Source organism: Pseudonaja textilis, chromosome 2, assembly GCF_049901715.1.
Source record: "Pseudonaja textilis isolate UNSWEBS1 chromosome 2, rPseTex1.2, whole genome shotgun sequence".
In the NCBI taxonomy this organism is placed as follows: domain Eukaryota; kingdom Metazoa; phylum Chordata; class Lepidosauria; order Squamata; family Elapidae; genus Pseudonaja; species Pseudonaja textilis.
In genome coordinates, this window is record NC_141991.1 from 7,263,454 (window position 1) to 7,277,782 (window position 14,329).

Genomic DNA, 14,329 nt, shown 5'->3' on the forward strand with positions numbered 1-14,329 from the left:
CTCCTGAGAAGAGAGTGGACCACTCCTTTGTCTGAAACGGTACTATAGGGCTTCCTGCCTGAGCAGGGGGTTGGACTGGATGACCTCCAAGGTCCCTTCCAACTCCATTACTGTGTTCTGTTATTCTGTCTCTGGATTTCCCGTGGCACGAATGGAAAGATAGTATGCTTAATGCATGCCGATTCGTGTACATTTAAAATAAAGTTATTCTGTATCTAAGAATGCTGCTGAGAGTCTATGGAGATTCTCAGTCATCCAGGTCATGGTTATCCCAAAGGTGGTTTTTTCAAGAGGCAACTGGACTTTCTGGTTTTTCTTTGAAGATGTTTCACTTCTCATCCAAAAAGCTTCTTCGGCTTCTTCTTCTTGGCTGAAGAAGCTTCAGAAGAAACCCTCCCATACCACCACCTCTTACAATATTAGACAACACAGTATCAACCGTAGACACCTTCAAATTTCTAGGTTCTACTGTATCACATGACCTAAAATGGACACCTAACATCAAAAACGTCATCAAAAAAGCACAACAAAGAATGTTCTTTCTGTGCCAACTCAGAAAGCTCAAACTGCCCAAGGAGCTTCTGATCCAGTTCTACAGAGGAATGATGGAGTCTGTCATCTGTACCTCTATAACTGTCTGGTTTGGTTCTGCAACCCAACAGGACAGACACAGACTTCAGAGGATAATTAGGACTGCAGAAAAAACAATTACTACCAACCTGCCTTCCATTGAGGACCTGCATACTGCACAAGTCAAAAAGAGGGCTGTGAAAATATTTACAGACCCCTCACATCCTGGACATAAACTGTTTCAACTCCTTCTCTCAAAATGACGCTATAGAGCACTGCACACCAGAACTAAACACAAGGAGAATTTTTCCCCACATGCCATCACTCTGCTAAACAAATCATTCCCTCAACACTGTCCAGCTATTACAAACTCTGCACTACTATTACTATGAATCTTCCCATCACTCCTTATCACCCATCCCCACCCTGTATGACTGTAACTTTGTCACTTGCATCCTTACGATTTATATTGACTGTTTCCTAGTATGATTTGATTGCTTATTGTACCCTGTGACTGTTATTAAGTGTCGTACTTTATGATTCTCGACTCTTGACAAATGTGTCTTTTCTTTTATGTATACTGAGAGTAGTTACACCAAGACAAATTCCTTGTGTGTCCAATCACACTTGGCCAATAATGTATTCTGTTCTATTCTATTCTTGGATGAGAAGAGAAAGGTCTTCAAAGAGAAACCAGAAAGTCCTGTTGCCTCTTGGAAAAGCATCTTTGGGGTTTGCGTGGGCACTGGGTGGATGGAGCTCTGGCCAAATCCCAAAGATGCAACTGGACTTTCTTGGTTTTTCTTTTTTCTTTTCTTTGAAAACGCTTCACTTTTCATCTAAAGAATTGAAGAAGCTACTTGGATGAGAAGCAAAATGTTTTCAAAGGGAAAAAAGCCCCAAGAAAGTCCAGTTTGGGCAGTTTGCTTGGGCAAGGGGTTGGATTAGATGACCTACAAGGTCCCTTCTAACTCTGATTATCTGTTATCTGTTGCCTTTTGGAAAATAGCAGCTTTGGACAAGCGTGGCCTGGATGATTGAGAATCTCTGTAGACACGGAATTGAATCGAATGTATTTGGTCAAGTGTGATTAGACACACAAGGAATTTGCATCTGTACAAAAGCACCCCTTGTACGTGCAAAGCAACATCATCATAATCATTGTCATCGTATATTTTAAGAAGATACTTGGTTGATACTTGGTTGATGCTGGTAGCAACTCGTATCAACCATCAGAGCCAGTCAATGGTATTTGTGATACATTTGTAAATGTTCAGTTGATTAAGTTTCATGTTTAATGAATAAAAGAGGTAACAAGAACAACAACAATAGTAACACAATAAGTTGAAGAGAAACAACAAGAGATCTACAAATTGAAGTTGAACTATTGTGGAGGCAGAAATCAATGATTATATCAATAGTAAAAGGAGCCTTTGGAGCAATACCTACAGAGCTGCCTAGATACATGGAAAATTCAAACTTATTAGACCTGAATATCCTAACTGCAAAAAAACCCAACAACCCACTTTACTCAGAACTGCCTATATACTCAGATGTTACCTTAACATCTCTTACATCTTAGGTCCTTGGTTGGTGTTATGATATGTACAGAATAACCCTTGAGTAACAAGGATATGCACATGGAAATGTTTATGAGAGTAGTTATGAATAATTATTCAGCCACATACAGATACACTAAATTGAGTTAAAGTTTATTTTAAGGAATAGCACAGTCCAATAAACAGTCCAGATCATATACGTTTTACAGTCCAAAGAATATCCAATTACAAAGTCTTCTTACCGGTTGCCTTTGTCATTTACAGTAAACAAAGATATCAAAGTATAAGCACAACATAAATATAACCTTAGATAGCAACAGAGTGTCAGAGATACAGAATGTCAGAGAGACAGAATGTCAGAGAGACAGCATGTCAGAGAGAACAAGCCATGATCTCTAGCTCCCTCTTATGGCAATTCACAATACAATCAACCAATCGGAACATAGTACAAATCAATACAGTAACTTTGTCTTAAGCTACAAACATACATTGTTGGTTTATATATTGCCAACCCAACTAATTGTTGGACAGATTCCTAACAGTTAGAACTTTTAAGTTTTTACCAGTTCCAGACTGTAAATTGAATTGAAGATTAAATCAATAATATTAATAATAATAGACTAAATAAGATAAGGATAAATAATAATACTACAGCCACATACATGGGTTAATAGACATTAGGCAGCACTGAGAAAATTAAGTGTTCAACAGAGTGATGGCACAAAGGAAAAAACTGTCCCCGTGTTATAGTTGTTTTGGCACACAATGCCCTGTTGTGCCAGGAAGGAGTTGAAACAATTCATGTCCAGAATGTGAGGGCTCTGCATTTAGTGATGAAGGACAAGAGATCTCTTTACTGTAAATCACGGTCCCCTATATGTCTCTTCCATCAGAGACCAGAAATGCTTCAGATTTTCAGAATAGAATAAGAAGAGAACAGAATTCCTTTATTGGTCAAGTGTGATTGGTCACACAAGGAATTTGTCTTGGTGCAAATGCTCTCAGAGTACATAAAAGATGCGTTCGTCAAGAATCAAGGCTCATAAGGTACAATTCTTAATAATAGTCATAGGGTACAATAAGCAATCAAATCATACCAGGAAATAGTCAATATAAATCAAGGATACAAGCGACAAAGTTACAGTCATACAGTCACAAGTGGGAGGGAGTGATGAGGAGTGATGAGACGGTTAATAGTAATAGTAGTGCAGACTTTGTAAATAGTGTGAGAGTGTTGAGGGAATGATTTGTTTAGCAGAGTGATGGCGTTCAGGAAAAAACTGTCCTTGTGTCTAGTTGTTCTGGTATGCAGTGCTCTATAGCGTCTGTTGAGGGAAGGAGTTGAAACAGTTTATATCCAGGATGTGAGGGGTCTGTAAATATTTTCGCAGCCCTCTTTTTGACTCGTGCAGTATGCAGGTCCTCGATGGAAGGCAGGTTGGTAGTAATTGTTTTTTCTGCAGTCCTAATTACTCTTTGAAGTCTGTGTCTGTCCTGTTGGGTGGCAGGACCAAACCAGACAGTTCAGTGGGCGGGAAATGGGTTCACGTCTCCTTTACGAGGATTCTACCCATAGAGCCAGGGGAGAATTGTTGCTGAAGGAGAACAAGATTCTCTGTAATTCTACCATTTTGTTTTCTTCTGGAAGCATCTTGTATTGCTTAATCTGTTTCTTGATGCAGAACAGGAACCGATGAAGAGAGAAGGCCGAGGGCCACTTGGCGCATCTTTGCACCCTGTCCGCTAGAAAGGAACATGGAAAATCAAGAAGAAACAAACAAAATTCTACCTCTATTGGAAGAAGCGATCAAAATGGATTTGCAGTACCTACCAGAGGACAGAAGCGTTGCTCATGCTGCCCTCTCGTCATCTGCACAGCCTGAATGGAAAGCAGAGAGAATTGGGCAGAAGAACCAAGAGGAAGAAAATACCAGCTTGGCTGGTCAGTGGCAACGGTTGAGAAGTCTCTGTGGTAAGGATGCCAATGGGCCACGAGCGGTTTGCAGCCAACTACACTATCTTTGTCATCAGTGGCTAATGCCTGGAAAAAACACAAAAGCTCAGATGTTAGATCTCTTGGTGTTGGAGCAGTTCTTGGCTATCCTGCCCCCGGAGATGAAAAGCTGGATCAAGGAATGTAGAGCCGAGACCAGTTCCCAAGCAGTAGCCCTGGCAGAAGGTTTCCTTCTGAGCCAAGCGGAGCAGAAGAGAGAACTGCAGGTAAGAAGGTGTGCCATGGTGTAACCCAAAAAGAATCAGGGGTTGAAAAACAATCACTGCATTTTTAAACATGTCCCTTCTGGGAAAGTGATAAGATCAGTAGGAGATTGAACTCTCCTGAGGGAAAAGTTTCTTATTTTTATTTTATTATTTATTCATAAAATATGCACTGATAAATTTATACATTTATTATTGACAGATAAAACTATTGTTTTATTTTATTATTATCCACTCTTCAATATTTTCTTTAATGACATAGATGAGGGAATAGAAGGGGAACTTATCAAATTTGCAGATGTTACTAAGCTGGCAGGAAGAGCTAACACCCAAGAAGATAGGCTCAAGATCCAGATGGATCTTGACAGACTAGAACACTGGGCCGTACCTAACAAGATGAAAGTCAATGTAGAGAAAAGGAAAGTCCTACGCTTAGGCAAGAAAAACCAAAATTAGACACATAGACTGGGTGAAACAGGCTCAATAGCAACCAGCTAAATAGGAGTGTGCAGCAGCAGCCAAAAAAGCTAATGCAACCTTAAGTTGCATTAACAGAGAGATACAATCAAGATCAAGTGAGGTACTAATACCACCCTATAAAACCTTAGTAATACTGCACCTAGAGTACTGCATCCACTTTTGCTCACCACACTGTATAAAAGATGTTGAGACTCTAGAAAGAGTGCAGAGAAGAGCAACCAGGATGATTAGGGGACTGGAGACTAAAACATATGAAGAACGATTACAGGAACTGGACATGGCTAGTCTAGTGAAGAGAAGGACCAGGAGAGACATGATAGCAGTCTTCCAGTATTTGAGGGGCTGCCACGGGGAGGAAGGGGTCAAGCTATTTTATTTATTGTTTCCTTTTGGTAAATTTATCAGGACATGTGAAAGGTTTAGTGTAGTTTAGTTTACTGTCACTGCACCTCGTACAACGAAATTAAATACCATCTTCAGTGTACATTACAGCTATAAAAATAAAACACAAACACACATCCTTCACATTCTATACAATTGAATTGAAAACCCCTGATTGATGGTGCATTAATATTGCACTCTATAGTAGAATTCAAAAGAGTTACTGCCCTGGGATAGAAGCTGTTTTTTAATCCTATTTGTCCTTGTTTTTATTATTCTGTACCGTCTGCCAGATGGTCATAATTCAAAAAATGGGTTCCCAGGATGAGATGGATCTGTTTTGAACTTCCTTAAGGCAGCGGGAGCTATAAAGCTCTTCCAAAGAGGGGAGAGGGCAACCCATGATCTTCTGGGCAATGACGTTAACCCTCTGGAGTGCTTTCTTATCTGCCCCTGTGCAATTGGCAAACCATGCAGAGGTGCAGTAAGTTAAAATACTCTCTATGGTGCAGCAGTAGAAGGTCACCAGCAGTTTTTCAGTCTGTTGTTGTTTCCTGAGAAGTCTCAGGTGGTATAATCTCTGCTGGGCCCTTTTGACCAGGGCTGCAATGTGAGCAACCCAGGTCAGATCCACTTCCAAAAGCTTCCCCAAAAGGACTGTGGAATTAGAAACGTTGGGCAGAAATGCATTCTTTCCTCTTGGTTATTATTTCAGCTTCAGGAGCCCTTTGTGGAGGTGGTCGTTGAACACTCTAAAGCGTGGGGAGATGTGCTACATCCCTCTCAGGAGGTGGACTTGGGGGAAGACTCCCAGGAAGAGCCATCTAAGAATATCCCACCAGGTAATGCCATCATTCATACAACCGTACATAATTGACTTGCAACAATTCACTTGTCAGTGTTCCAACTAACAAACTCCAATCCAATAAACTTCGAGACAAGCATTTTCTCAAAGTTCCATTTTACTAGAGTTGTCCTATTGGCACATCTGGGAAAACCCAAATCTGAGACTTCTGGGTTTTCCCTTCCCATTAGAAATTCAAAGATTCATCCCCTGCACCCACCAGTCCATCACATGGTCCAATCAAACATGGTCCCAACTGGAGATATTCTTCCAGAAATTCCTCTCCAGGTGCAGTGTAACATGTCCTTGACTGTGATGACCCGGAACATGGCATAAAGGCAACACAGTCAAATGAGCAATAAAAGTCCCTTTATTATCTCCCAACTTTGCCCCCAATGTCCAGGTTACCTTTGGCTGGAGAAAAACTCTCTCAGAAACAGCCTTTGACTGCAGAAAATTCAGTCCAAAACAAGGTACAGACAAACTGTAATCAAAAATCCAAACAAACCAAGCTGAAGTAATTAACTTGACAGGGCAAGAGAAGGCATTTCAGACATGAAAGCATGGCAAAACTCACAGTTGGGAAGACTCCATGAACACAGATAAGCTACAAAGCTACAAGATAAATTCACATTTGCTCCCAACAACTTGCTGTGTGCAGCTTCCTCTTTTATACACTCTGTTCCCAGCTGCAGCTAATGAAGGGAATCAGGGCCCTTTCCTCCCTGTAATCCACACAACTCACGTTGCTCCCTTCTCTGTTCCTCCCTGCGTGTCCTAGGATGAAGAGGGGGTGGGCCTGGGTCTTCCTCTGAACTCCCTCTGCCTTGCTCTACCTCTCCCCTGCTCTGGTCAGTCGGACTTTGCCCGCCCCCAGTTTCTTCCACAGTCAGCGGAGCCACACTCCTACTCCCTGTCAGCTGTTCGGCTTCCCCCTCTGAGTCAGATTCCAACAGGGGCATGACATTGACTCTCTGAGAAAGAATGTTGTTGAGTCTAATCTTCCATCTCTCTATGAAATCCCCCCTCCCAAATTCCCAGGCACTAAATGTGGCAGCCTCGAAGCTTCCAAGTAAAAGATGGCTTCCAAGGTTGACATCACTTAGTGACCATTCAAAGTTATAGTGACACTGAAAAAAGGGGTCTTAGGACTGTTTTTCACATTTGTTTTTCACATTGATGGAACAGTGCAGTAGATGAAAGCCGGAAGCACATTCCATGCTTGTCTTATGGAGATTGTAGCCTAGGCTACTGGATCTTTTGCCCACAAAAATTTTTCATTGGAGAGCATCATTGATGACACCCAGCCTTTGAACATGTTTCATTGGAGAATCTGATATATGACACCCAGGAGGGTGGAGGGAAACAAGATCATAGGTGATAGTAAATTAGGGATCTCAGAGTTGGCTTCATACGGGTTAGTGCTGGACATGTTGCTCCTTGTAAATCTTTTGAATTCTTTTAAACCTTGGCTTGAGGCTCGTGATTTAATTAGGGCAATCGTCGGAACCCTGACCACAAGCCAACTCTGAGACACGTAATTTACTTAACAATTGTGACAAGAAAGGTCATAACATGAGGCAAAATGTTTGTAACTCCTGTCTTGCTTAGCAACAGAAATGTTGGGCTCCATTGTGGTCGCAAGTCAAGAACTCCCGGTTTCTTAGCTACTGTTATTTTATGACCTTGTTTTGGAAAAGACCTTAGGCCTGAGTGCAAGAATACTTTGGTGTATGATTCTTTTGACGTTTCTAAAACCTGCATTTTCTCCTCTTTTATCTCACTCTCAGAGAATGGAATGTTACAGATGGCACCTGTGGAAATATCTCCTCATTATAGTGAAGCAGAAACAGTAGTTATTCTCCCAGCTCAGGTAGGAGGACTTTTCCCTCTTGCAACCAATTAGAATGACTCAAGGGGCATCCATTTTCAACCAAGATAGCACAGTCAATTTCTCTCACTTTATTAACTTCCCTGTAATCAATATTTGGAGCATGAGCAAACTTTCTATACGTAAATAAGAGTCCACAAAAGGCTGCATTCAGGAGTGGGATTCTGCTGGTTCGGACCGGTTCTATAGAACCGGTTGTTACGATTTTGCGCAGTTCAGAGTACTGGCAGATCATGCCCCTGGCTGGCCCCACCCCTTTTCACCCGCCTTTCTCCTCCCTGCCCAGTCAGTCCTTATTGTGCATGCCCAACATCGCTGTCCGCCCAGCAATGCATTCTCCCCCATCCTGTCACTCCTTAAGATATTTCTTTTTTTTTTCCTCCCAAAAATCAGCTGTTCGGAAGATCAGCTGTGTTGGCATCCCCCTCACTGTCTTACTGCTTCACCCAGGAGGCTTTCCTGAGGCCCAGGAGGCAAAAAGGGGCGTGTAGGGAAGGGGGGTGCTGCACATTTTTCCTTTCTGGGCCTCAGAGGAGCTTCCTGGGAGCAAAAACGCCCCCCAGGAGGCTTTCCTGAGGCCTAGGAGGCCCAAAAATGGAGTGCAGGGGATGCTGCGCCCCCACCCCCTCTGTTTTTTTGTTTTTCTGGGCCTCAGGGAAGCCTTCTGGGAGCAAAAATTCCCCTCAGGATGCTTCCCTGAGACCGAGGAGGCCCAACAGCTGAGTGCGGGGGGGGTGCTGCTGCGAAAAAAAAGAAGCCATGCCCACTCAGTCATGTGGCCATGCCCACCTAGCCATGCCCACAGAACCGGTTGTTAAAAAATTTGAATCCCACCCCTGGCTGCATCATGAGTTCTTAATTGATGTCATTTCATAATTGTTCCTGGAATTCATTCCCCGGTGAATTCATTCATCGGGGAATGGATCAATCTTCACTGATCTGATGAATAAGGACTGCGTTGTTACCTGAAGGACATCATAAGCCATGAGTTAACATTTCACAGAGGATTCAGCGAGCTTCTTTACAGGTTGGCTCTGAAGTTCCTATTTAATGAAGCATCCACGGTTGTGGTATCAGTTGGTCCAGAGGAATATTGGAATCACAACCCTCTGATATCCCATTTCCCTGAAAATAAGACCTAACCCCAAAATAAGACCTAACATATTTTACTTGTGCATCTAATATAAGCCCTGCACCCCCACCCTCCAAAATAAGCCCTACTTAAGCACCAGCACAGCCGACCATCCGACGATTCTATCTGATTGCTTGTGGTGCCGCCAACGCAAGGCAAGAGGTGGTGGAGCTGCCCCATGTGCTCTGCACTGGCTTACCTCAGAGACCCCACAGCCAGGCCATCCATGCCCCGACAGCTGCCTCACGGCAGCAGCACCAACACCCATGTACAGCAGGAATCAATGTGGCCACCGACTCACTTCCTCTGCTTACTCGTGGCCTCAGGTATTAGGGTGTGGATGGCCTGGCTGCAGGGGCCCTGAGGTAAACAGGTGCTGGGTGCATGAGGCAACTCCACCACCCCATTCCTCGTGGCGGTGGCACTGGTGCACCGCGCGGCCTCCTACCCACCACGAACGAGCAGAAGAAATGGGCCCCCCATACATGGAAAACAATAAGACACCCCCCCACCCCCGAAAAGCCTAGTGCTTATTTTCGGGCCCATATGACCCGCTCTTATTTTCGGGGAAACTCGGGTATTTGATGTAATATCTAATGTTTTGTGCAGAGTCAGTAGAATCAATAAAACATTTACCAATCGGTAGGTTGTGTTCTCCTGTTTAGTATCGCAAAATTTATCTGTAGGATGAGATTATTTATCTAGCACAGTTGTCTCCAAACTTTAAGACTTGTAGACTTCAGCTCCCAAAATTCTCAACATAGCTGGCTGAGGAATTCTGGGAGTTGAAGTCCACAAGTCTTAAAGTTGCCAAGTTTGGAGACCTCTCATCTAGCACAAGGAGAAACTCTGGTATTGGGACTTGTTCATTAAAAGATTATATACATCTATATCTATGAAAACATATATATATATATGAAAACATATGTATGTATGTATATGTGTATGTATATGTATATGTATATAATTTCCACTAACTCTTCACTGATAGGGGATTGTTCTCTTCCTATTACAGGTTCCTCTGATTTTTGACGATGTAGCTGTATTTTTCTCTGGGGAAGAATGGGCTCTGTTGGATTTCAACCAAAAAAATCTATATAGGGAGGTCATGCTGGAAAATGCTAGGAATTTAGCCACCTTGGGTAAGTTTTTTTTTTCTTTATTTTATGTTAAGATGATAATTTCTACTACAAAGTAACTAGGAGGATAACAGAGTTGGAAGGGATCTTGGAGATTTTCTAGTCTAGAGGTGGCTAACCTTTTTCGGCTCACGTGCCGATAATTGCGCGTGCGCTTGGGCTCCCGTGCCAGCACCCAGAAGGCAATGCATGCTGCCCCCCCCATGCCCCCTGCGCATGCAATTCCCCCACTGCACGCCATGCATCTGCGTATGCGATCACCGTGTGCACTGCACCTCTATGCATGTGCACGTGTTTCCCGGCTGCAAGCCATGCATTTCGCATGCGTGCGCGATCCCCCACGCTTCATGTCTCAGCGCGGGGGATCGTGCATGCATGCGCGATGTCTTCATGTCTCATTGGTTGATTGTTCTCACTCTCAATCCCCCGCAGTGTGCATCTCTGCGCATGCATGTCTTTATGGGTTCATAAAAAGACAGATAACAGATAATCAGAGTTGGAAGGGATCTTGTAGGTCATCTAGTCCAACCCCCCACACAAGCGGGAGACCCTACACCATTTCTGACAAATGGCAGTCGAATATCTTCTTGAAAGCCTCCAGGGATGACGCTCCCACAACTTCCGAGGACAAGCTGTTCCATTGGTTGATTGTTCTCACTGTCAGAAAGTTTCCCCTCATTTCCAGGTTAAATCTCTCCTTGTTCAGTTTCCATCCATTATTCCTTGTCTGGCCCACAGGGGCTTTAGAAAATAGCTTGACCTCTTCCCCCCTGTGACAGCCCCTCAAATAATGGAAGACTGCTATCCTGTCTCCCCTGGTCCTTCTCTTTACGAGACTAGCCATGTCCAGTTCCTGTAAGACAAAAAAAAAAAAAAAAATAGGTTAATAGAGAAATACTAGATAAGAAGCAGCTAATGGGGTTTGATTCCTAACAGCAGTCTCAAGTTGGGCTTTAAATTTCTTATAGATTTTTTCTTTCTTTTTTGATTCAACAGGTGATGGATGGGAGAACGAGAATTACGGAGAGGCAGCTTTCCAAACAGCCAGAACTGAAATTGGAGAAGAGCAATTTCAAAACCAGCAAAGGCCACAGTGGCCAGAGGCAAACCAGTTAAATGGTGAGCTCCAAAACTCCTCTACCTCTCAAAATCTGGACGTCCATCTTTTCCTGATCCAAGGAGATCACGGAGAAAAAGGTTTCCCATTTGGAGAGACAATTAGAGAGGAATCTGATGCATGCGAACGCCCCAGTATTTATATGAGAGAGGTGCAAGACGGACGCGTGGAAGATGGGAAACGTTTCAAGTGGGACATCCCTCTTGCTTTCCCTCAAAGCATCCACGCAGAAGGAAAACCATATAAACGCATGGAATGTGGCAACAGCTTCAGTAACAGCAACCATTTTATTTCCCATCAAAGGACCCACTCGGGGGAGAAACCATACAAATGCCCGGAGTGCGGAAAGAGCTTCAGTGAAAACAGCTCCCTGACTTCCCATAAAAGGATCCATTCAGGCGAGAAGCCGTACCAATGCGTGGACTGTGGAAAGAGCTTCAGCCAGAGCGGGCAGCTCACGTCTCACAAAAGGATCCACACGGGAGAAAAGCCGTACAAGTGTGCGGAGTGTGGCAAGAACTTCAGTCAGAATGGTCAGCTCACGTCTCACAAAAGGATCCATTCTGGAGAGAAACCGTACAAATGCGCAGAGTGCGGGAAAGGCTTCAGCCAGAGTGGTCACCTCACTTTCCATAAAAGGATTCACACTGGAGAGAAACCTTACAAATGTGTAGAGTGTGGAAAGAGCTTCACCATAAGCAGTCATCTTACTTCCCATAAAAGGATCCACACGGGGGAGAAACCCTACAAATGCACGGAGTGTGGAAAGACCTGCAGTACCAACAGTGATCTTACTTTGCATAAAAGGATCCATTCAGGGGAGAAACCATATAAGTGCATGGAATGTGGGAAAGACTTCAGTCAGCGAAGTAATCTCATCTCCCATAAAAGTATACACTCGGGGGAGAAACCCTATAAGTGCAAGGAGTGCGGGAAGAGCTTTAATCAGCGAAGTAATCTTATTTCTCACAAAAGGATCCACTCGGGAGAGAAACCCTACAAATGCATGGAATGTGGAAAAAGCTTCACTTGGAACTGTCAACTGACTTCTCATAAGAAGATTCACACAGGGGACAACCCAATAAACATGTTGACGGTTGAAAGAGCTTCGTGGACTCCAGTTCTGAGTTGATGGAACACCATGACAAGTTGGACACGAATGCATGACAGACTTGAAGAAAGAATTGTACCTGCAGAGTTGAAGGAAGGACGAAGGAGAAATCAGTAGTAGAATGGATAGTTAAGGTGCTTACAGAAAAATCCTTGAAAAGGTGCGAGTATTAATAGAGACACATCGAGATGCCAAGCATTTATTCAGGTGTACTTCGATTCTTTCCTGACTAGGTAGCATTTATTCAAGCACAAAAAAGCCATGGGATCCTTCAGCGACACCAGGGGTTTTTTTTAACCATGTGCCCGAACTACCAAATGGGAAAGTGAGTTTTCCCCCAAATAATCTGAAATGAATTATGTTTGAAAAGAGTTAGGGCTAACAGGAAGCCAGGCGCCAAAGGACACCATCAAAGCTGACACCAGCCAGAGCTTAGAACACGGGCGTCAAACTCGCCGCGTCACGTTGCTGTCACATGATTTTTTTCCCCTTTCACGGAGCTGGGGTGGGCGTGGCCTGCATGTGATGCATCCAGCCTGCAAGCCACCGATCTCTGGCACAGAACAACTTCAAAGAAGAAAAGTCCATAGAATCGTCAAGAGTCAGACACCACTGATTGGATAAAATCTTCGTTGTTTAGCATTTTGCCTTACATTAATCTCCTGAGAAGCTTCTGTTGAACATGAAGGGATATAGGCAGTGGTGGGATTCAACCGGTTTCCACGGTTCCACAGTTGTTAAATTGCTGGCTGGCCCATCCCCTCCCCATCCAAGAATCCCCACGCGCCCCGTTTTAGCTCCCAGGTAAGTGCAGGGAGGCCCACTAGGCCCAAAATGAGCGTGGGGAGAATATGGTGTGTGTCCTCCCCCTCCCCCCCGTGGCCTGTTTTTGCTCCCAGGACGGCAGGATAAGGAATTACAGACTTCCAAAGATAACGAAACACACACAGTTGGGAAGATGCCAGAACCCAGATAAGCCTTGAAAAACAACGATAGTGCACGCTTTTCTTCCAGAAAGTTGCTATGTGCAAACACCCTTTTAAAATCCTGTTTTCCCAGCTGCAGCTAATGAAAAGAATCAGGGCCTTTTTCTCCTCTGTAACCCATGTTGATCCCTTATCCTTTCCTCCCTGCGTGCCCTAGAATGAAGAGGTGGTGGGCCTGGGTCTTCCTCTGAATGCCCAGCCGGACTGGGCCCTTCCCCAGTTTCCTCCGCAGCCACTGGAGCCACACTCCCACTCCCTGACAGCTGCTCAACCTCCCCCTCCGAATCAGATTCCAATAGGGGCATGACAGTGGCAACCGCATCAGTGTGACACAGTAGCTCTGATGATTGGTTATAACGGGTGTCAAACTCAAGGCCCGGGAGCCAGATCCGGCCTATGAGATGCTTAGATCTGGCCTACGGGATCACTTGGAAACAGCGAAGGACTGGCCTGCAGTACCTCACATGGCCCTCCCGAGCTCCGTTTTTGCTGGTAGAGGATTGCAGGAGGCTGTTAGAGCAAAAAAAATGGGAGCTTGGGAGCCTGTTTTCGCTGGCACAGCACTCAGGCCAGCACAGGTGCTTCCGACACGAGTGACATTGAGCTGGCCACGCCCACCCACCTCCAAGGTCAAACAACCCCGATGCGTCCCTTAATGAAATCGAGTTTGACTCCCCTGGGTTATATGTAACCATGTTTCCCTGAGAATATGACCTCCCCCGAAAGTAAGTCCTTACTTGACTTTTATACATGGGCCCAATATAAGCCTTAATTAACACCCTGCCCATTCCAGTATGCATGGCTAAAAGTTAAGCTACAGTGGGGATGGGGGGGTGTGGAGCCGCCCTACTACTTACCTTTGGAAAGTTGCACCCAGGCCTCGCACACCCCGACACCTGTCT

The 14,329-nt window shown here is 44.3% G+C and overlaps 2 protein-coding genes across 2 annotated transcripts in view; one reads left to right on the plus strand and one right to left on the minus strand.

Moving 5' to 3' along the window:
• LOC113451238 (uncharacterized) overlaps positions 1-14,329 on the minus strand; it is a 176,876-nt gene that overhangs the window by 120,647 nt on the left and 41,900 nt on the right. The gene's annotated exons all lie outside the window — the stretch shown is intronic.
• The window catches only part of LOC113451234 (uncharacterized), a 58,349-nt gene that overhangs the window by 29,515 nt on the left and 14,505 nt on the right, over positions 1-14,329 (plus strand). Inside the window, exons 9-13 of the mRNA XM_087927648.1 lie at positions 3,817-4,349; positions 5,923-6,049; positions 7,842-7,924; positions 10,090-10,216; positions 11,210-12,461. Of these exons, the coding sequence (XP_087783774.1) occupies positions 3,817-4,349; positions 5,923-6,049; positions 7,842-7,924; positions 10,090-10,216; positions 11,210-12,461 (2,122 nt within the window). The remainder of the gene's footprint in view (positions 1-3,816; positions 4,350-5,922; positions 6,050-7,841; positions 7,925-10,089; positions 10,217-11,209; positions 12,462-14,329) is intronic.